This window comes from Ostrinia nubilalis, chromosome 2, assembly GCF_963855985.1.
Source record: "Ostrinia nubilalis chromosome 2, ilOstNubi1.1, whole genome shotgun sequence".
Classification (NCBI taxonomy): domain Eukaryota; kingdom Metazoa; phylum Arthropoda; class Insecta; order Lepidoptera; family Crambidae; genus Ostrinia; species Ostrinia nubilalis.
In genome coordinates, this window is record NC_087089.1 from 5,881,350 (window position 1) to 5,905,588 (window position 24,239).

Sequence of the window (24,239 nt, forward strand, 5' to 3'; positions counted from 1 at the left end):
CCAAATTATATAGTCTGTAGGTAAAAATAGATTCCGGTATAGAAAATTATATTCTCCTCTTTCCTCCTATTAAGATAGTGAAATGTTGTTCAAAATATTTTCTGTACGTGTTTCAAAACTTTATGACATACGAACGTATACTTACCTTACTTACTACTTACGCAAGTATCCTAATATTCGCTATAGGTACCTACCTATAGCGAATATTCTTTTTAATGTAGTATAATAACATAATATAAAGCATAATCATCATTTAGCCTTTTTTCCACACCTTCTCTGGCCAAAGGGGTGGAAGAGGTCTAATGTTAGCTTAATATTATTATAATATAAATAGAATAATAATAATTATGCAATACTACACTAATTAATCAGACATGTTTTACATTGCATAATAATTATGGCACGAAATCATCATGCTGTGATAGGTAATGTATAGTACTAATACCTCGTAACAAATTAACAATTAGATAACATTTATCTCTTTTTTTTTTACGATATCTAACTATTTATTAATATGTCTACTATTTCGTGTTTCCGTGCGTGGTGCAATATTTGCTTCAGTTGGCATACAACTGTGTAAAATAATACCTACCCGAGCTAAATCATCCTACCTAAACCTACCTACCTAGAACTTATTGCATGGATGGTGGCAGTGAAAATACAAGCAAGCCAGGAAATTCAATGATTTTTCTCGTAGAGATGGCAATAACGGTCGATCTCTTCTAATGCATACGCATGCGCTTTATACCCGTTGGGATCATATTGATGAACGAAAAATCAGTAGGCGAAGTTCTGCGGAGAAGCTCATAGAACGAGGAGTGCCTGAGAAAACCGGCAGCCATGTCGGGGAATTTAGGAATGGAACAATTGATTCCAATTGTGAATAAGCTACAAGATGCTTTTACACAACTTGGTGTGCATATGCAGTTGGACTTGCCACAAATAGCAGTTGTAGGTGGACAATCGGCTGGTAAAAGTTCAGTGTTAGAAAATTTTGTGGGCAGGTACGTAGTCTATTTTATATCAAATAAAATTTTCATTTAATCATAATTTGTTGCTACATTAGTGAAAACAAGTATCAGTACCCTATATTATTTATATCCATAATTACCCAAGTATATAATTTATGTTATAAGTTGTAACAAAAAGATCGATAAGTGAGATAAAAAAATGATTAGGTATCAAATTTAAAGAGAGGAAAGTCTCCCTTAATATTAATTAACAATTTTTAATTCCAATAATGTAATATGTTTCGGTTGTAGGTATTTTTTATGGAATATTTATAGTAGTTTTGAATTCATTTGAGATTTTACAAATTATTTGAAGACTTTCTAATTCTGTTACTTCTTTAAGCTTTAAAAACGATTCGTGAAACATAATATTATTTTTGTATACTGGCCTAGATTTAGTGCGCATGTCTAATGTTATTGATTGGTTATGTACTTTAAAATGTGAATGACTTTAATTGATTATTTGTTACTGTTATACATACATACTATACTATTTTCGAAGATATCGAAATATAAAAAATTTATTTGTTAACCCTTAAAACCACTTACAACTGAAATGTGGTATTTTGCTCTAAGCGCTGTACAGCGCTACATGATTAGAGATGGGTTTCCACCCGGGTAAAAACCCACATGAGGGTAAAAACCCAATAAAAACCCGTTTCATTCCACCCGTGGGTGTTTACACCGGGTGAAAACAAATAATTTTATAATTATTTCAATTGGTATCTTTTCTTTATTTTTATCGAATTTTTCTCATTTAGGTTTATTGATTCAAAAGCTCAGCCGTGATTCCATCATCACCCGGTGCCTTGTTGTTCTTTAGCTGTTTGAGAGCCATTCTAATCTCGTACAGACTGACGTCCGGGATATCTTCGGTATAGTGTCGGATCAATCTAGCTCTTGGGTCTTCGGCTAGATTTGTGACAGGTGTGCGCACACTCGAAATTTAGTAGGAACACAATAATTTGTGATCATGGCAAGGACATGGAGGGGGGGGATGCCAAAGATGCCAAACTCTCTCTTTGATGACATTACGGTATAAAGTTACAAATAACAACACCAACTACAAAGTACTTCTGCTTAAAAACTTGAAATCGAACCGCCCTTCCGCCACTGTAACGCATTGTAACGTTTTTCAAGACCTCCTCTCCCCCCAGATTGCATTACGTAACACTAGAACGCCCCCTTAGCAACAAATACCACTTCTCACTTTAAAAAAACGCTATTTTTGTTTTCACCCACCAGAATGGGTGATAATGGGTAAAAACCGGGTTTTTACCCAAATCACCCAGTTTTAACCCAATCGGGTGAAATGGGTTTTTACCCACTACCCATCTCTATACATGATAGCTCTTTTTGACAGTTTGAGTTTGACATCGCGCTGCCCGTCAGAATTGGAACGCGACGTAACCACCCACCACCATATTGAAAAATAAATTAGTTTATCGATGATGAATTGATGATGAGCAAGTGTTTTAGTGATTTGAGTTAAAATTAATGTTACTTAGTAAAAATGGCTGGGAATTTTGGAATGCAGCAATTGATCCCAATTGTAAACAAATTACAAGATGCCTTTGTGCAAATGGGCGTGCACATGTCTTTGGATCTTCCACAAATTGCAGTTGTGGGTGGTCAGTCCGCTGGAAAGAGTTCGGTATTAGAAAATTTTGTAGGCAGGTGAGTCTACAAGTAATTGGCGAGTTTAATTATTCAGATACACTTGTGGTAATGTTTTACAAAGTGGTAACTTTCTAGTAAAAAATATTGTATTATCATCAAACAAAGAATATGATTAGGTACAATTACTTCCTTGGTGTAGTAGTGAAATCCTATTGTGTGTATTAGTTTGGCCTGGTCAGAGGTCTGGGGCTAGTGAACAAGCTAAGTAATTTTATTTAGGTAGGTTCCTTTACCATTAGTGTGATGATGATAACATTTCTAATGAAATTGGAAAATAAACTAACAATATCCCCTAAGTAAAAAGAAAATGTTGTATTTATTGTATACATGCATGAATCACCTGTGTAGGTCAATACCTACATTAATTATTGTACATTTACTATCTTCTGAGTGAAAATCAATCCTTTCTAGATAATGTACATAGATAATTTTGAAATCAATAGTCAACATACCAAAATACACAATTTTTTTCATTTTGTTATAATTCAATCGCTGTCGATTTGAGCTGTAAGAGATTGGATATGGCATCTTTGATACTTTATCTTCAATCCAATGGAGTGACCTGGTTTGTATTACTATCATATTTGTTATCTTATTGTTAGGAACCAGTGTAGGTACTCTCATTTCATTGTGTTCATTCATGTATTTCCTTTATGATTATCATACAACATAATATTTTCATAAATGCATTTCGTCACAAGATGAATTGACAACCAAAATCAAAGTAAAGTTTTCTTGCACAAAATTAAAGAAAATAAATATAAATTGGAATTTATTGTAGATATCAAATAGAAAAGGTATTTTTAAGATATATACCCAGATAAAAGTTGATAATATAATATTTATTGGTATGAGTGTATTTATCTGTTTATTGTGTGATTTATTCAAGGTAGATAATTTTCTAGTGTTTGGCGGGCCAAATATGAAGCTATAATAATAACAAATATACAAGAGGGAAGTCGTGATGACTGATTTTGGTAAAAACTAAAACTCCACTATTGATTAAAAATAATATGTACCTACCTAGGAATCAAAATCCTTAAATAAAAAGAAATTACTTAACTAATTTGTTAGGATCAAATTCTGTGACGTAATGCATAGGGCAACTGAATTTCTACGTTATATTTAAATGTTTGAATTGAAACAAAAATGTTATAGCTTACACTTGTGTAAATTATGCTTATGTAGATATAAAATGTGATCAATATAAGACCAGTGTGACTCATCAAGTGGTAGTCATTATGGTGTGTAATTTGTCTGACATCAAGAGGCTTAAATTCAAGGATTATGTATGATTGCTAATAGATAAGAAATATTTTTTGCTGATATTAACTGCCAACCACTACTTTATAATATAATAAAATATTTTTTTGAATGCATCTCTTGTTCAATCAAAACTGAGTTTTTTAAGTCTCCATAATCATAAAGTAAGTTAATCCTAGTAGTTAAGGAAAAATAGTAATGCCACAATTACTTGTAATTTCAGATTCCGTATTATATTTTACTTGAAGAAAAATATTTTTAGTTATAAATGTCCTTTAGCAGAATAATTTTATTATTCCCATGCTTTATTCGAAATGAAACCTGTAATTTAGGAAGAGTCATAATGTCTTCTCTACCATTACCCTAATAGGTATTTTTATTCTGCTATTCTTTAGTGTTCTATAAAGATGGTTTCTTTATGACCTATGTCTTTATTGCAGAGACTTCTTACCTCGTGGTTCTGGTATAGTGACGCGTCGCCCCCTGATTCTACAGCTGATACATGCAAATGCAGGTATGTTTATTGATAATTCTAAGTATTAATTTGGAATAAGAAAGTTCTTACAACTTTTGAGTAAACATTTATTCATAAAACAAATCAAAACGAAAAACACCATCAAAAATGAATAAGATCTTAATGATTCTTATAATTATGTTTCACAATTATTTTTACTTCCTAATTAGTTATTCATGTTCACCAGGTGGAACAATATTAAAATGTAAAATGATCTTATAACAGTACAGTGTAGTTTACTGTCTCATATAGTTACATTGTTGGTCAGTGGATGCGAGGTAGTTTTGCATGGAACTAATTGCTGGTTATTAACCTTCAAGCACTCACTGAATGACAAAACAGCTAATTGTCCTGCTGTTATTAAAACAAATGATTGAGCTAGTAATTAGGATATTCAAAAAGGTGTAAGTCATATACTAAAATGCTGATTGATTGCTAGTGAGTTAAGTCTTCCCCCAATGGCCCCTCAATAAGATACCTATCAAACAGTTGTTTTTTCATGCTGTGTACCTAAATAGCATTCCAATTAAGACTAAAATGCGTGAAATTGTATAGTAGCAACAGTGTTATTTGATATTTTGTGCATAATTACATTAAAAAAAAAAAATTAAATAAGTATTTGGTAATCAATTTAACAGCCACGAAAACAAAGTTCACTGGCCCTCAACTACAGAATACTCTCCTATATTAACGCTTTAACAAGATTATAAATGTTGCTGCATATACATAAATCAATATTGGCATCAGTACTAATCAAAGGTTACTCCTTTTAACTATAATGTAATGATGATTTATGTGGATGCGTTTATACTTTGTTTTGTATCATTTTAAGCAATGATTAATCAGTATAATGACTTACGTAATCTTGCATTGCATAGCGGAAAATTCACGTTACATGAGCCATAAAAAAACTAAGAAGGTACCTACTGCCTATTTAAATGCGGGGTTTTTAAAGGCATTTTAGTAAATATAGTGTAGTATCTTCTAGATATTTAGTAAAATAATAATGTTTATTGAAATTCTGTAGAATACGCCGAGTTCCTGCATTGCAAGGGCAAGAAGTTCGTGGACTTCAATGAAGTGCGCCAGGAGATCGAAGCGGAGACGGATCGCATCACCGGCTCGAACAAAGGCATTTCCCCGGTGCCCATCAACTTGCGCGTCTACTCGCCTAATGGTTAGTATGACACGATATGAGTACGTATGAAAATGCGCCAGATATCATTAGAAGTGAGGAAGGACGTCCTCGTGTTGTGAGTCACCGAGCGCCACGTCATTTTGCCGGGGTCCTCAGCCTGCACAGTGCACACCTCAACGCGAGTTAATATAGAAACTATACTTCTCTAAACTGACCCGACTGGGAATCGAATTCCACAAATTCCAGTGACCACGCCAATGCTGCAATGTGCCATCCACCTGTCCATGTCAGATATTTCCAAGGGTCCACTTTGTACTCTTTTTAGCAAATAAGATCCAACTCCCGCAATTTTTGTACCATAGCTATTTTGACTCTTGGACTACTGGTCTGCAGAAGTACAAAACCTATGCAATTATATCTGTACTTTTATATCGAGAATTGGTGTCAACTCATGGCAATCATGCACGGAAATGAAAACAATATACCCGATAGTATACCGATGCGATAGCGACTCGGCAAATGACTTCCTGTGTGACAGTAGGCGCCGGCAACGGACGTATTGCGGCACAGAGACAGCTTAGTTAATTTAGGGGTGTTTAACTGATAGGGATTTAGTGGTAAGGGTAGGGTAGGATTATTTATTCTCGCTGTCTACGTTTCTCCTCACATTCAAAGCGTTAGTCCAATATAGTGATGTCATAGGAGGAAGGGGAAGGGATGCGTACCACATTTTTATGTCAACATTTATATTTTAGCGCCCCATCACATTGTGAACATAACTTTGTGCTTACACACTTTGTATTGATGGAAGCCGCAATATGGCGCCTAATGTATTACAGAATAATATGTAGTTTGTAGAACATGACCTCTAATTACATGTCCGTCTGTATGTAATTCTTTTAAGGAATAAGTCAATGACTCAATGTGCAATGTCACACCTATTATGTTTTTAAATGGTTATATTTAATGGGCATTTAGTTATCTATCATGCACTCGACTTGTAGCATGACATATGACGGTTTTCCTCCGTAAGGCCATCGAATAATGAGTCAATTTAATTAACAACTGCAAGCACTTTAGATTAAGACAATAGTTGGTTAATTGGAAATAATAATGCCGTTATTTTCATTTAACCTCTGGGCACAGACGGATATATCGAAATAAGAATTCTGTTGTCTATTATTTCTTCAAATGGACAATATGGGACCATTAACTAAGACCTCATTTTTCTCTTGATTGATACAATAACGGCCGAATACTGAAACACTACTCAAATCTGTCACTCAGCTGACGGGCTCCTAAATTTAAGTATCCTTCAATTTTAAATGGTATTCTCAAACGCCACTCAACGGATTTGAAGCCGTGATCAGCTAAGCAGCTCTCAAATGTTTACATAATGGCAACATTTACCAAAAAAAAGTATGTTTTCATTTACACAAATGATAACTTTACGTTTTTTATCCATTACACGCAGCATCGTTTGGTTATGTATTGTCTTTTATGGAAATATTACTCAATCAACTTAACATACAACAGTTTATTTTTAGTTTCTATTATACATAAATCTCGTTTTAACATATAAAAAAATTAATGCTTGCATTTTTATTTAATTAAAAAAATAATTTTAAAGGTGATACTTTTTATTGTTGAAATCTATTAAGTGGCGATCGTGGACCGAAACGTAACCACAATTGACATTTATCATTGTTGACAGAGCATCAAATTGACAAATCAACAACTCTTGGAAATGCTACTATGCGATGTCCCCATATTATTCCTCAGAAATAAGCATGTTTATGTAAAGCGATTTCATAGCAGCTATTTTGGTTGTTACTTTGTGCACTATACGATGCACAGTTGGCTGTTCGATGTGGAAGATATCACCTAGTACACGTTCATAACTTCCCGTTGCGTAGAACAGTAGGGTTATAATAAGTATTTGGTCCACTGGTTGTATGGCGTTTGGTGAGGGGTTTCAAAGAGCTTCCAAATTATGAATCCAGACACAACACCGTTTCTTTAGAGACGCGGAACCTCGCTCGGAATTGCATGTCATTATAATAATATTTTTCAATAGCGTTCAGCATTATTGCGTTCCTGCGATTAGATCTAGGTATTTCCTCAAGGCTCGAAAGAAATGATAACGATGACACACATTATTTACCACTATTTAGGTCGATTTAGGTATAAGAATAGGATTTAAGATACCGCGCAAGCACTCTCAAATTTAACAGCTGCTTAAGACGATTTGACAGTTGTTTGAGTAATGCTTAGCGTTGAATGGCGTTTCAGTATGCGAAAATTCATTTAAGTGGCGTTTGAGTGCAACTTAATTTGAGAGGTGCTTAAAAATTGAGAACTGCTCAGATATTGTTTTGAGTATGCGAAATGTAAGTTTAGGAGCTGCTTAACTATTTGAGAAGCCGTCAAATATTTAAATGGCGTTTCAGTATTCGGCCGTAATACTCTTTAATTTAGAAAGGTCAAATAATTTCCATTTTAGTCCAATCGTAATTGAGTTGAAGATGTTTTATTTGATCCTTGACTACCTCTAAGTGCTGTCGTCCTTACAAATTTGTACAAATCGATAATTGCTAGTAATCACTCTAGTTATCATTGTACCTTAAATAGTTATGTCTTAAGAACCCTCTATCTAAAATTAATGATGGATTATTATTTGTGGAAAGTGTGCAATACTATATCATTAGGTGACAAAGCTAGACGCGCCGAGAGATAAATGCCTCAACAAATTGGCGCGTCTAGTGACATAAATCTCGCTTTATCTTATCTTGCATGATTCACGCAATACGTTAAAAATATTTTACCGATTACGAGTAAACCTACATGATAAACGTGAATGTAATTTACGACCTTTCTTCAATAATAACAAAGACCATTTTTGTTGACAATGATTAGTAAATATCAAAGTATCAATTATCAACTTGAGTTGCTCCTATTTATGCAAAATCTATGTTATCATCACTGCAATAAAACCTAGCGAGAATAAGCATTGATGCAAACAAACACATTGTTATAATGTTATTTATTTACAATAGTTTATTGCACATTGTCCAAACATTTCTGTTTTAAAGCATAGATGATTTCATATGCATTTCGCAATGTTCCTAAGGAATATTTGGAGAGATTCGATCATTGCAAAACGTTGTGATAGGGATAGAGACATGCGGTTTTTGGTTTTACGAAGGTAATACGATAGAGAATAATACAAAGTAATAAAAACCACCGGTTATAGGGGCATTTTTTGGAGAAATTTATCAAATAACCAAAAAAACGCGAATTTAAAAGCAGATTATTTTCAAAAAGTATCATTTTTTATTATTTTTTGGCATTTTTTGTGTATTTTTTTAGTATCGCCTGTTATTTAGCATTATTACTGTTTTTATTTTATCAGGATATACCGCTTAGTTTAAAAGTTATTACGTTTTCTTTACAATAAGTAAGGGAGAGTCCGCTAATTTGGACCAGTTTTTTTCAATCCCATTTTACACATAGTTTTCTTTTGTTTTTGCTAATTTCCATGGTATATAATAAAAGATACATTATTCAACTTACTATTTCATAAGTATTAATTAACATGATTGTTGTATATTTAGCACAAATCAACAAACTACGAGTTCAGAGCTTCGGTCCAATTTAGCCAACCGGTTCGATAATTTGTACCACAGGGTTACTAAATTGGATTTCAATAAATTTCAAGCCTTTAAAAAAAACTATGGCAAAATATTATACGATACATTCTTAACAAATTAGGAAACGAAGAGGAACAGTAGTTAATAACATAGACAATCGATATTGTTTTACACGTTATCACGATTTTGAGTACAAGTTTTGTAATTCCAATTATCGTAACGCACACTTGTACCTAATCTACTTTGCCAGTCTTTTGCTTTCATTAATTGTTAGTCAAACATAACTACGCTATTATAACTTCAAAATATGATTTACTAAAAAAAATTTCAAAATCCTTTGGTAAAGTTCCATACAACTTGATGTGGTACAATTTAGCCGACTAGGTGATAGTGCTTTTAAAAAATCGGTAAAAAATATAACTTATAAATACCGAAAAATGTTTCAAATAATTGTAATCCACACTAATTTACGCTTCTAAATAATATATTAGAAACACCCTGTGATAAAATTTAACAAAATTACAATCTATACATGTATTGTCAAAAGTTACTTGAAAACAATGAAAAAATACTTTTCAAAATAAAACACACGTGTTTGTTGTCACGGCAAAAACCACATGGCCGATATTAATTGATTTTAGTTGTGTATCGCTGAGTGTTGCAATTACAGACATTCAATAAACACTTTACGAAATATGAGGGTGGTACAATTTACCCGGCGGTACAATATACCGAACTCTCCCCTAAGTGGAAGAAAAAAAATTATATAAAAAAAAACTCAAACATTTTTTGACCTCTTTTTTGTCGATAAAAATAGGTCTAGTTTCATCTATTTTCATATGTACACTTTAACGTGACTCACACTGTTTAATATTATACGAAGTAATTGAATACCAACACTTTGTTAGCCAATTAGTAGCCCAGGAAGACATAATATCAGTTTCACTTGTTCATGTATTGAGGAAAGCAACTTTTATAAATTAAAACAGTATTTCTTAAGGCTAAAATAAGTTGAAAATTAATAATAAAGTACTTGCTCTAGATTTTTTCTAACATTGTTCCATTCGTCCGAATCGGAATTGTAATTGAAGGTTCTACATTGTATGAACCTTATGCTAAAGTAATAAGGTTTATTTTAGGCAAGATTTTCAAATAAGTGTCAAAAGAGAAGCATACTGACGTGATTTGAATAGGATAGTACGTACATATCTGCCCCGTGTTATGTGACATTAAAGCCTGATTCAACCAAACTTTTATCCGAGAATAACTCCTGGTATAACTGGCACGGCAAATTGACAGTTTCAGTACGGGATATATGTCAAAACTGACGATTTATTCTGAGATTAATATTTACTCTTGTTTGGTCGAATCCACCCTTAAAGTATAAAACAAGGTGTTAATTTAACATTTATTTTCAGTATTGAACCTGACGTTGATCGACTTGCCGGGCTTGACAAAAGTGCCCATCGGAGATCAGCCGGTGGACATCGAGCAGCAGATCAAAGCCATGATCTTCCAGTTCATCCGCCGCGAGTCCTGCCTTATTCTCGCGGTCACGCCCGCCAACACTGATTTAGCTAACAGCGATGCCCTGAAACTTGCCAAAGAAGTCGACCCACAAGGTGAGTAGATAACAGTATGGCACTAGTTTTCTATATTGATTAATGTCTACAATCAACAAAACAGTGACAATCTTATACATATATAAAAGAAAGTCGTGTTAGTTACTCCACTTATAACTCAAGAACGGCTGAACCGATTTAGCTGAAAATTGTCAGGGAGGTAGTTTAGAGCCAGGAGAAGGACATAGGATACTTTTTATCCCGTTCGAAATTAAAAAAAAGTCTGCTTATTTATTGCCATTAAGGCGGAACAAAGTTCGCCGGGTCAGCTAGTACTAGATATAAAAAACAAACTAACATACATTTTCGGTTATGGAAAAGGGTATCTGCTTAAATAATTTTAGGCTTCAGTTTTGGTAAAACTTGAGATGACTTCTATGCTTCTCAGTAAATACGACTATTAGTATAGGTGTAAAAAAAATACGTAATTCATCCACAGCAACTCTTTCCTTGAGTGACAGTTATTCTTACGTTACATCTCAGAAAGTGAGGCAGCTAATGAATTATTAAGATGAATCGGTAGGACTAAAAGACGTTCTTATCGCCAGGTCTTCGCACAATCGGTGTGATCACCAAGCTGGATTTGATGGACGAAGGCACGGACGCCCGCGACGTGCTCGAAAATAAACTGCTGCCGCTTCGGCGTGGATACATCGGCGTGGTCAACCGCTCCCAGAAAGACATCGATGGACGCAAGGATATCTCCGCTGCTCTCGCCGCCGAGAGGAAATTTTTCCTCAGGTATACATTTATTTTGTTAATTAAATTAATTGATTTTTAATGGGTGACTGTGAATGGTGACTGACTATCTTATCTGCTTATCACAGAAATCTGAAATATTTGTGTGTGAAAATTAATAAATAGTTTTTAATTAAGTGATAACAAAAACACATTTACATAATAACTTAATCAGAGATGGTCTAGTTGAAGGCAATTTTTATATACATTTTATCGGTGTACAATCTCGTCGCTATTATATTGACAAGCCGTTTTGAACGAGATGTTTAGCATATGACCTACATTTGTGCACAAAGTACTTCAAGTTAAAATGTCACAGATGCATTATTTAGATTTTTTTGTATTATGGAGCCAACTCCAATAATAGCATTTCTTCCTTTACACAAAAGAAACATGCCTTCTTCACCATTTATTACTTATTTTGTCAAAGTCTTGTGTGATATTGAGTTTTCTAAAATGTATTTTCTTTCTCCAGCCACCCATCATACCGACACATAGCCGACCGGTTGGGCACGCCATATCTCCAGCGCGTGTTGAACCAACAGCTCACCAACCACATCCGCGACACGCTGCCCGGGCTGCGCGACAAGCTACAGAAGCAGCTGTTAGCACTCGAGAAGGACGTCGAGCAGTACAAGCACTTCCGGCCCGACGATCCGTCCATCAAGACCAAGGCCATGCTGCAGTGAGTTGTGTCCCATTCATTCGTTCATGACCGGCTGCCTCAGCGACACGCTGCCCGGGCTGCGCGACAAGCTGCAGAAGCAACAGTTAGCGCTCGAGAAAGACGTCGAGCAGTATAAGCACGACGATCCCTCCTACAAGACCAAGGCTATGCTGCAGTGAGTTGTGTTTCATTCATTAGTTCACGACCGGTTCCTTGCAGCGCGTATGAATCAGCAGCTCACTAACCACATCCGCGACACGCTGCCCGGGCTGCGCGACAAGCTGCAGAAGCAGCTACTACCAATTACTCATAGTTTCCAGTTAGTTCATTCATTCATTTTAGTCAATGCCTGGTCACACCTTCATGTAAGTAACAATCATAGGACAATCTCCGAATGATTTGTTTATTAACAAAAATTACCTTAAAAGGGAAAAACTTTATAACTTATATAGAGTGATCCAGGGCCAATTATAATTTTTCCCTGTATTATAATAATACGCTGATGCTTTGCTTTCAACAATCTGTGTAATTTTAAGGACAGAAACTGTGTTCACGTAGCTTAGGTAGTGGTATCTTTCTTTCAGGATGATTCAACAGCTACAGACAGACTTTGAGCGCACCATCGAAGGCTCTGGTTCTGCTCAGATCAACACCAACGAACTGTCGGGCGGTGCCAAGATCAACCGGCTCTTCCACGAACGGTTCCCCTTCGAGATTGTCAAGATGGAGTTTGACGAGAAAGAACTGCGTAGGGAGATCGCGTTCGCTATCAGAAACATCCACGGTATTAGGGTATGCATTTTTCTACCATATTTTCTTTTAGGATCAATAAGTTCTTGCAACTCACGAAGGCGAGTGAGCTTTACGTGTGTGTGTACGTGTACATGCGTGCGTATATCGATAGTGTAATGTCTATCAAAACTTTTGAATAACAAACAGTAGCGAGCCACCACACCAATAGTTGTTTTATAGTACAAAGCGTTTTCAGGTCTAAACCTGTTGTGTACTATAAAAGCTTGGTCTCATATTAAATTTTAAATGTATCTTATTTAAAAATTTATGTGAAACTTAAGTCTTGAATGTGCTCCAACACGTTTTCTGATGAGCCATAGTAATTTGTTCTTTAAAATACTGCTCTATTCTGCAGGTTGGTCTCTTCACCCCCGACATGGCGTTCGAGGCTATAGTAAAGAAGCAAATCGCGCGGCTAAAGGAACCATCTCTGAAGTGCGTTGACTTGGTAGTGCAAGAGTTATCCAATGTCGTCCGTTTCTGTACTGAAAGGGTAAATACCAAATTTTCTATGTAAATTAAAATTATTTATTATTGTATTATGATTGTATCTTATCACTAATTATTTTGTTATGGGTTGACACACAAACAAATGATAAAATGGGGCTATTATGAGGAAGATAATTTTAATATTATGGTTACATATTTATAAATCAGTAAAATGATACTTTGTTATTGATAATTCACATCCATCATTGTTATGGGCGTGTCCAATATTTTGAGATTGTCATGCTAAAAGTGTAATATGTATAAGTACCAATCGTGACTTATCTTTCAACATGCAGTTCGCCTAAAATATAGGTACTATATAAGTTTTACTGGCTTCAAAACCCATAGTATCTTTTATGCGATAAATTACATAATTTGTAAATTCACCAAATTGCTTCATAGAATAGATACCTTATATTGCAAATCAGCAGCTCATTGAATGAGTTGTCAAGCAAAGCGCGGCAAACTGCGTGAATCACGTTCTCTATGGGCTCTTCATCATATATCGCCTTTTCTATATGAGCGGTTTTTTACTGTCTCCGAATCCGTCAAAATACGGATCTAAAACACTAACAGACTACGGATCTAAAAAGTCTGATGACGGAAATCGGAACTAGGTACTCCGGTGATGTATGATGCGTAACTGCATAGCTCGCATTTATAACTATGTATTTTTAAAGCCTGTAAACCTTTGAAAAAGAGGCTGACAATAGTGTCTGAGTTTCTTGCGCTGCTTCTTCTCAGCACTGGCCCATTTATTGTCCTGAAGCAGTGGTAGGGCTAATGCTGGGACATGTAAAAGTGCTTTTTTAAAGCCTACTTACAGAAATAAATGAGTTTTATGAGGTTTTAGTTTTAGTTTTTAAGACCGCTTTAAAAAGCTACGAGCTTCTCAATAGTTGTTACGGCCGTTGATGACGTCATCCCTGGCAGATGTCGCGGTACCCCCGGCTGCGCGAGGAGACGGAGCGCATCATCATGTCGCACGTGCGCTCGCGCGAGCAGCAGTGCAAGGACCAGCTCGTGCTGCTCATCGACTGCGAGCTGGCCTACATGAACACCAACCACGAGGACTTCATCGGATTCGCCAAGTAACTACCACTTCTATTACTTTATGCTTATGGGTAAATTTTCTTTAGACCGATCTTGACAAAAATCTGCCCTGTGCTACCTGCGGGACTACTCCGAAAAACGTTATCCAAAGTTTCGAATGTTGCCATATTCCCTCTCACGCAAAGCGAGACGTCAGCTTGAAAGACAGTTACAGATAGATACGAAACTACACGAACAGCGTTTCGGAGTAATCCTGCTGTGTGTTCTTATGACAATTTGTATTGTTGGATTCATACGACAATTAATTGGTCTGGCAAGTATTGGTGTTAAATGTTCGTATTGTTCGTCAACATTGTCTCGATGTTACGTGGCTGTAAATTGGTGCTATTTTGGAATTTTACTGCAAACAGTTGTAGTTGGTTTCGCGCTCATCTATGTGAACAACTATCTATAAATACCTACTTCATCCAATTGGACGATTAACTAGTAAACGAAATAGTTAAATGCCTGTTAGTGTGGGTGGCAATGTTGGGTAATATTGAGCAATATTCTGCTGTAATATACCTAACTGAGGCACCGCAAATATTGGGCACATAGATTTTGCACATGCTCTCGGGCATTACCAAAGATGCACTACTGCTTACTGCACCTTCTGTCTTCGCGAGAAGATAATTATTTTCTCGCTTCTAAATCTTATTTCTATTGATAGCTAAATCTATATAGGGTCTTGGTGATGAGATAATGTAAAATATTTTGTTAAGACATTGCAAATCCCATGATGCAAAGTTATGTGTTGTTCACATTGTGAAAATAATATAATTTCTGTGTCAAAAAGTGTTAAATGATTCCATATAACTTACTTATGTATTATAACATACACACACACATACACCCTCTACCCAACTAACCTCTGCACGAATGCGGCCAAGTGATTGGCGTAAAAAAAATCTGCATTCTTGGTGGTGGATTTTTTACATTTTTTATACTACTACTTACTTTATTTTATTTTCATACTTGTTATTGTCGTAATAAATAATAATAATGAATCTTTATTTGGAACAGTTTACAAATGGCTACAAGGTAGAGTAGCTTTCGATACTGTCCATGCTAGTTAAGACACTGTGTTGCAAGCATTCAAAAGCCCACCAGTGAGGCGCCAATGTTCCAATATTTTATGTTCTGAAATTTATTTACATTACGGATTTTTACAATTCAAAATTATTAATTATGTTAATTCAGTATAATCTCTCACACTACTTTTCAGAATGTAACAAGTAGATAGACGCGTTTATTTGGCATATTCATTTTAATTGGCGCTTAGAAATGAAAAATTGAGTTACATTTTGTTTTTGACTTATACCTAAATAAAACGTAAATTACGAATTTCACAGCGCACAAAACCAGTCTGAGAACGCAACCAAGTCAGGTCACCGAGCACTCGGCAATCAGGTGATTAGAAAAGGATATATGTGCATACACAATCTTGGTATCATGAAAGGTACGTAGCCCACCATTGCCTGGTTATGCTGCTCATATTCCGAATACTATCTATAGTTGTTTGTTTCAAGGAGGCTCTCGCGATTACTGGTTCGTGTTAACGTCGGAGAGCATCTCCTGGTACAAGGACGAAGAGGAACGCGAGAAGAAGTACATGCTTCCACTCGACGGGCTCAAACTGCGCGACCTCGAACAGGGCTTCATGTCGCGGCGACACATGTTCGCACTATTCAACCCAGAGGGCAGGAACGTATACAAGGTATGTTCGAAATAAAGTAACCTAAATTCCGAAATGTTTAACAATTGCTTTAATTCAATCATGTCGCAGCTAATGAAGTGGAAAGCTGTAATGAGGGCTATCGTTTTTATACTTAATAGTTGGCACCCCTGGCGATTGACAGGACCTTACTCTACAGTGGCGCCATCTTGATGAGTGCAAATGCGATAGTCCTCCTACAACTTTAGCACTCACCAGTTGGTGCCACTGTCTTCGCCACTAGCAAGTGATAGGACCTTGCTCTACAGTGGCGCAAACTGGTGAGCGCTAAAACGATATCCCTCATTGACTGCATTCATATTTAGTTGGCTGATGAATTATCACTCAATCAGTAATTTTACATCGCTTTTCTACAGGACTACAAGCAGCTAGAGTTGTCATGTGAAAACCAAGATGACGTCGACTCATGGAAAGCGTCCTTCCTCCGTGCCGGAGTGTACCCAGAGAAAACGTCAGAAGCCGCCAACGGTGACGAGGTACGTAAATACTTTTCACACCTGTGCCTGCCTTCTTTTATTTTTCTATACTATCACTTCCTCTGTAATGGTTTCTATTTCAAGTATTCTTCCCTTCCTAACAGTGTACTTATTTTTATTTAAAACAAGCTTATGTAAGCAGTCTATTGTTGCTTTATAAATTATTTATGAAAGTATTGGTATGTTTTACATATACCCAATAATACAGTGTATATGTCAGTGGTATGTTATACGATCTGTTGTTTTGCCATGCTGTACAGAGTGAAGGATCTGAGGTTTGTCAACGTAGGCTTGTCACAACAACAACATTGGTGAACACACGACACATGCGTTTTGTTGGTTTTAGACATTGATGTTCCACTAAGAGTGAATTTCAAGAATGTCAGTTGTTCCTTATTATTTATGTATTTTATTTATGTGTTTTTTACTACCAGTATACCTTTTCATGTTAATATTTACTTAAAATGCATTACAGCATTCAAATGTAGCATGCGGCATGTAGATTGTTTACTCAATATTAATAAATGTATGTGTTAGTGTTTCATAAATCATATGCATTGTTTGATATCACACACGCTTTGTTCTAACGAATTATTGAATTCATCAAACAATACAGTTTGTGAGTTTCGGTGAGTTTCATTAACATGTTATCTATACTTTTGAAAATAATGAATGGAGGAGTCATTGCAGAAAATTAGCAATGAAAGAAAACAATATACTGAGTACTACTTTTGATGTATTTTTTAATTCAGTTTTGTTTTAGCATGTTTTATGTTTTTATTTTTAGTTCTTACTGCCTTTCCTGGGGTTAGGTGAAAATAAGAGAAGAGTAAGTCACTCGTACTTTAAGGCTTTGTTTGCTGGATTTTGGATAGTTGTTCCTTGGTGATTTGCTGTATTATAATGCGTGACATTTTAATTCGATACATGCATGTGTAAATCACAGATGCGAGTAATTTATTCTGAACTTTGAGTAATAATTCCGAACCGGAATGAAATCTGATATTTTGACTGGTTTTTAATGGTTTGGGTTGTAAAGTTTAACTGCGATCGTTTAGTATGGTTTTTCATAACATAGATGTGGGAGTTTGGTAAGTATTTTGCTAAATAACAATGTATATATTAAGCTTAACCTCCATTGGGTGTTCCATTGTTTTGCGACAATTTTGCTTGACTAATATGAATATATCAGAAACAATAGTAATCTATTTACCATTTGGAACATCTCTTCTGTAGTTGTGACGTAATTTTAGGCAATTCGTCATTTTGATATTTTACATGCAATTCCATGAGCATGCGCGCTGTATCTACAGAATACATTCAATACATGATCGATACTGTTACAAATTTAGTTCGGGTATAAAGGGACACTTAAAGTAAATTTGGCAGACATACTTAAAAATTTTGGACGAAACTTATATGAAACTTCTCTTAAACATTCTGTTGAAAACGTAACATAGCATTTTTGAACTCACGGTCTCACAAGTAACGCTGCTTTACGAATACACGTAAACACGCAGGAAGACTCTACAAGTCATGATTCATGTCATCCGACCGCAAGAAATCGCATGCGCACCTATGAGTTAGATAAAAGTAACAAAATGTCATCAACGTATAAGAAATTCCGTTCGATTTCATGCGTTCGGAGGCTCTGCGTTGAAAGTGTTGACCGTAAGGTTGATTTTTGTTTATTATTTGATTACAGAGTTCGGACAGTCAAGCCACAAGCAGCATGGATCCTCAGCTGGAGCGACAGGTGGAGACGATCCGCAACCTGGTGGATTCATACATGCGCATTGTGACCAAGACGACTCGCGATCTCGTGCCCAAGACCATCATGATGTTGATCATCAACAACGCCAAAGATTTTATCAATGGGGAACTTCTTGCGCATTTGTACGCTTCTGGCGACCAGGTAATCTAAGTTGTAATTATACAGCTCCAAGATAAGCTAGTTATGATATTGCACGTTTTAATAGCGATGATAAGTCTATGCGATAATCCATGTTTCAGAGTCCAAAGTATTGTCTGGTTACTTCTGACACTGAAATTACGGAGATAGAAAAGTCGTGTATTTATTTCTTTCATATACCTCTAGCTTTATATGCACCCCTGTTACAGTCTCAAATGATGGAGGAATCGCCAGAAGAAGCTCAGAAACGCGAGGAGATGCTCCGCATGTACCACGCGTGCAAGGAGGCGCTGCACATCATCGGCGACGTCTCCATGGCAACCGTCAGCACGCCCGTGCCGCCGCCCGTCAAGAACGACTGGCTGGAGAGCCGCCTGGACTCCAACCCGCGCCTCTCGCCGCCCTCGCCCGGCGGGCCACGAAGGGCTGCTCCTGCACAGCAGGGTAAGTGAACTGAGCGTGTACCAGCGTGCAAGGAGGCGCTGACGTCATTGGCGACGTCTCCATGGCAACCGTCAGCACGCCCGGCAAGAACGACTGGCTGGAGAGCCGCCTGGACTCCAACCCGCGCCTCTCGCCGCCCTCGCCCGGCGGGCCACGAAGGGCTGCTCCTGCACAGCAGGGTAAGTGGACTGAGCGTGTACCAGCGTGCAAGGAGGCGCTGACGTCATCGGCGATGTTTCCATGGCAACCGTCAGCACGCCCGGCAAGAACGACTGGCTGGAGAGCCGCTTGGACTCCAACCCGCGCCTCTCGCCGCCCTCGCCCGGCGGGCCACGAAGGGCTGCTCCTGCACAGCAGGGTAAGTGGACTGAGCGTGTACCAGCGTGCAAGGAGGCGCTGACGTCATCGGCGATGTTTCCATGGCAACCGTCAGCACGCCCGGCAAGAACGACTGGCTGGAGAGCCGCCTGGACTCCAACCCGCGCCTCTCGCCGCCCTCACCTGGCGGACCACGTAGGGCTGCTCCTGCACAGCAGGGTAAGTAGACTGAGTGTGTACCAGCGTGCAAGGAGGCGCTGACGTCATCGGCGACGTCTCCATGGCAACCGTCAGCACGCCCGGCAAGAACGACTGGATGGAGAGCCGCCTGGACTCCAACCCGAGCCTCTCGCCGCCCTCGCCCGGCGGGCCACGAAGGGCTGCTCCTGCACAGCAGGGTAAGTGGACTGAGCGTGTACCAGCGTGCAAGGAGGCGCTGACGTCATCGGCGATGTTTCCATGGCAACCGTCAGCACGCCCGGCAAGAACGACTGGCTGGAGAGCCGCCTGGACTCCAACCCGCGCCTCTCGCCGCCCTCACCTGGCGGACCACGTAGGGCTGCTCCTGCACAGCAGGGTAAGTAGACTGAGTGTGTACCAGCGTGCAAGGAGGCGCTGACGTCATCGGCGACGTCTCCATGGCAACCGTCAGCACGCCCGGCAAGAACGACTGGATGGAGAGCCGCCTGGACTCCAACCCGCGCCTCTCGCCGCCCTCGCCCGGCGGGCCACGAAGGGCTGCTCCTGCACAGCAGGGTAAGTGGACTGAGCGTGTACCAGCGTGCAAGGAGGCGCTGACGTCATCGGCGACGTCTCCATGGCAACCGTGAGCACGCCCGTCAAGAACGACTGGCTGGAGAGCCGCCTGGACTCCAACCCGCGCCTCTCGCCGCCCTCGCCCGGCGGGCCTCGAAGGGCTGCTCCTGCACAGCAGGGTAAGTGGAATGAGCTTTTACCAGCGCGTAAGGAGGCGCTGACGTCATCGGCGACGTCACGGGCCACGTTAAAAAGATGAATGAAGTATGAAGTGTTCGACTTTCAATATTCACTGTTTCACGCAAGTTGCTCGTGGTTAATTTAACTTTTTCTCGCGACACACTTGTTCTCCATTTGTTGGGTTTTTATTAGATCTAGTCTACACAGGAGTTGCAGCGGTGAGAACGAGAGGTGGAGAGGTTTGAATAGTTCCGTATTCGTGTTGAACGAGATCAAGATGGATAATAAACATTCTGAGATCTGAAGTACGGCCAACGAGAAGCGATACCAAATTTAAATAAACCTAATGTCATGGGTGAACCCGTCTGACTTTGACATATTTTGGCGGGAGAACGAGACATTACGACAAATACACAAGATGGGAAGAGACAGAATATATTGTCAACTCGACAGTCGTATCGACCTATTGTATCGCTGCTAGTTGGCCGTACTTTAAGAGTAGGCGCACACCGTTGATTTTTCGTCGGCCGATAGTTTAGTCGGGCAGTTGATCAGTATGGGCATGTATGGGAGTGCGCACACTACGCCGATTCGATTTGGCCGATTCTTCATACAAATTAAAATCGGGCACAACTATCGGCCAACTAAAAATCAACGGTGTGCGCCTACTCTAAATGTAATACTCGTTGTTACAGGCCCCGGCAACCGAGGAGCCCCGCCGCCACCGGGCGCGGGCACGGGCCGGCCCGCCCCGCCGCTGCCGTCGCGGCCGGGCGGCGCCGCCCCCCCACCGCCCGCCGGCCGGCCCGCCCCCGGCGGAGGCCTGCCCGCGCCGCTCATACCTACGTAAGTGCTAGTTGTACGAACGTAGAGGTTCAGTTTTCTATCTCTCCAATTGGGCAATCAATTCTATCATTTGTACAATAGACATGTTGACACCACCAGTCAATTGACGTACTTTTTAAAACTGTCAAAACGAAACTCTCCCATAGATTTTGTATGGCACTACAAGCAAGTGACGTCACTATTTTGTCTACTCAAACTACTTTTTTCAATTACAATGTGACCAAAAATCGTAATTTACAGTTAATTTAAAATTAATTAAGTTTTTAAGACAAGAATGAAGAGTATTATTAAAAAAAGTTGTGGTTTCTAATTATTGGGGTATGGTGTCAAACTGTCTATTTTCTTCTTTGAAATGATAATGAAATAAAATTTTCGAGCGAGTGGATTTTAGCCTAGGCGCAGACCACCGACTATTAGTTGGCCGATTGTTGAGTCGGTCTGTTTATCAGTATGGATATGTATGAAAGTGTACACATTACACCGGTTGACTCTTCATACAAATTAGAATCGGGCCCAACTATCGGAAGACTAAAAGTCGGTGGTCTGCCTAGACTTACTCTTTCTGTCAGCGTGGTCGCGTTGACCAACTGGAGAGATTTGCTTGTTAGATTACCATCCCTTCTAAACCTAAAGTACTTAGCCATAATTTTGTATTGGTATTTCAAGGATTGATACCTACTATGTGTTTTGACAAAGTCTAAATAATTTCGTATTTTATAAGTCTGCTATAAAATCCGAATTTAAGTGGTTTAAATACTAGTGTGTGGGTATTAAGATAACCCTGCCTGTGTATTTGTGTGGGCTTTGCTTGCCTAGCCGAGGCATTTGTGCGGGTCATGTAACAGCCATAATAGTTATGTATTCTGAAGTATGCTTCTATTATATTTTATGCATATTATACATTTATTATTTACTTTTATATTAATAAAATTGACTATACAGGGTTCATATTATGTTTAGGTGAAAGGTTAAACTTACAAACTTTAACATGTCATGTTTGGGATTAACATGCATTTGTTTTGTTTTAATATCAGTTTCAACGATAACTTCACAAAACTGATGCAGATGTAGTCATCATTTACACAAAATGATTCATAAAAATCTGTAACAGTATGCTTTCAAAATATGTCAGTGATTGTTTCAAAACAATTTAAATTATTTGGGCTAACTCCTTGTCCTTGTTTTGTGGCGTAGTAAGAAAATATTTATTAAAAGTAGTAGTTTTAATAAACTGCAAGAGTTGAGCGTGTGGTTATTTTCGCAGGCGGCGCTAAGCGGCTTCGGCGCGTGCCACCTATCTTACTAACAATAAGCTATAATGAACATAAGGTACTAACTCTGATGGGCTTGTTAACTTAGTACATTGGACGCAAGTTGCCCGTTCACAAGCGGTATCGGTTCGTTTGAATAGACGTAGTGGCACTCAATTTCATAGGGTTATCCGGTTACCCAGGTATCATCTTGTTGGTTGAGGTTACTATTCGCTTTCTAATAAAATACTTGAGCTGACATCGAAATTAGACAGGATTTTAGAAAACGACGAGATTAGACTAATACCATTTGAATATTCATAATACTAACCAAATACTCAAACTCAGTGATAATAACTTTCGACATTATGATAGCTGGGTCGACCGACACTAAAATGTAGCAAAAAATATAATATGCAATAAAATTAATTTATATTTTATTAAATCAGATTTAATTTTGAAATCTTGACTAGTGCTTTGATTAAATCAAAAGTTATCGATTGTAGTAAGTTAACAACTGTATCGGTAAATTTATAAAATGAAATTATACATATGTTATATACAATATTAGTCATATAAATGATTAATACTTACGATACGTCTGAAAAAAATATTGCTTCCATAAATTTATTAAATTAATAGTGAAATTTATTATGTACCTACTCTTAGTATACTTATTCGTACGTAATAATGTGCTTAGGGAATCCCCTGCAGGCAGCCATACCTTAACGAATATAGTTTTTTTCTATATACATGAATATTATACTATTTAATTAAAAAGTCTATTTTGTCTTAACACATCCGTGATATTATATTTTTATGAAGATGATGAAGGTTGTGGTTTTATCGAACATTTCTTCGGCTGCCTGCTGAGAGATAGAATTGTTTCAATACAATAGGCCAATACAGGTGTATCCAACATTAAAATATACCTTTACCTTATACCTAATGGAACAGAGAGGGATTATGAATTGAGAGTTGTTGTAGCATCGTTCTGCGCTGCGTACACATCGGTTTCGTCCTTTATTAGCAAAACGATGGAACTAGATTGTGAAAATGCTTTACTTGCTTAGCTCTTTCAAAACTGAATTATTATGTGATTAAATGTTTGTAACTAAAAGTGGGTATATGAACACAACAATGTAACTGCACTGCATGATAATTTACACTAGTGTGTGTGGTCTTCAAACAATTCTTCTTTCAGATTTGTGTGACGCTCTTCTTTGTTTATAAACTTCAACTGAAATTAGTACAATAACAAAAGTATTAGAGCCGTGTGTAGAGATTCGTCTAAACTGTGTGTAATTAATAAGTTGTTGAACTTTTATTCTAAAACTAAACAGATTTCAGATAATCATTCACAGTTGCCCTGTAAGAACTAATTTAACAGATTTTTAAAAAAAGGAATTATGAAAATTAATTATGGCCGTTACATACCTTCAGGAATGTCTTACAGAGAAGCTGTGAGAGCTGAAAGCTGGAGTGCTAGACATAGACATTTAACTCAAAGTTCTTGTATTGGGTAGTTGACACCATTAACTAATATTTCTAAGACGCGACTTTTTTAAAAGAATACCAAATTACATCCTTGAACGCCCAATCAGTTCACAACTGGCTGTATAAGGATTGACATCAGAGTCAATGGAGTTGGCAAAAGCGGACGAAAG

At 37.8% G+C, this 24,239-nt stretch overlaps 1 protein-coding gene across 1 annotated transcript in view; it reads left to right on the forward strand.

Moving 5' to 3' along the window:
- The first annotated feature begins 627 nt into the window (after positions 1-627).
- LOC135080768 (dynamin) overlaps positions 628-24,239 on the forward strand; it is a 28,855-nt gene continuing 5,243 nt past the window's right edge. Inside the window, exons 1-15 of the mRNA XM_063975495.1 lie at positions 628-1,004; positions 4,394-4,467; positions 5,495-5,644; positions 10,674-10,877; positions 11,426-11,618; positions 12,091-12,300; positions 12,867-13,074; positions 13,430-13,567; positions 14,497-14,654; positions 16,008-16,114; positions 16,185-16,372; positions 16,747-16,866; positions 18,572-18,781; positions 18,988-19,222; positions 21,172-21,322. Coding sequence (XP_063831565.1) covers positions 841-1,004; positions 4,394-4,467; positions 5,495-5,644; positions 10,674-10,877; positions 11,426-11,618; positions 12,091-12,300; positions 12,867-13,074; positions 13,430-13,567; positions 14,497-14,654; positions 16,008-16,114; positions 16,185-16,372; positions 16,747-16,866; positions 18,572-18,781; positions 18,988-19,222; positions 21,172-21,322 — 2,510 coding nt within the window. The 5' untranslated portion in view covers positions 628-840. The remainder of the gene's footprint in view (positions 1,005-4,393; positions 4,468-5,494; positions 5,645-10,673; positions 10,878-11,425; positions 11,619-12,090; positions 12,301-12,866; positions 13,075-13,429; positions 13,568-14,496; positions 14,655-16,007; positions 16,115-16,184; positions 16,373-16,746; positions 16,867-18,571; positions 18,782-18,987; positions 19,223-21,171; positions 21,323-24,239) is intronic.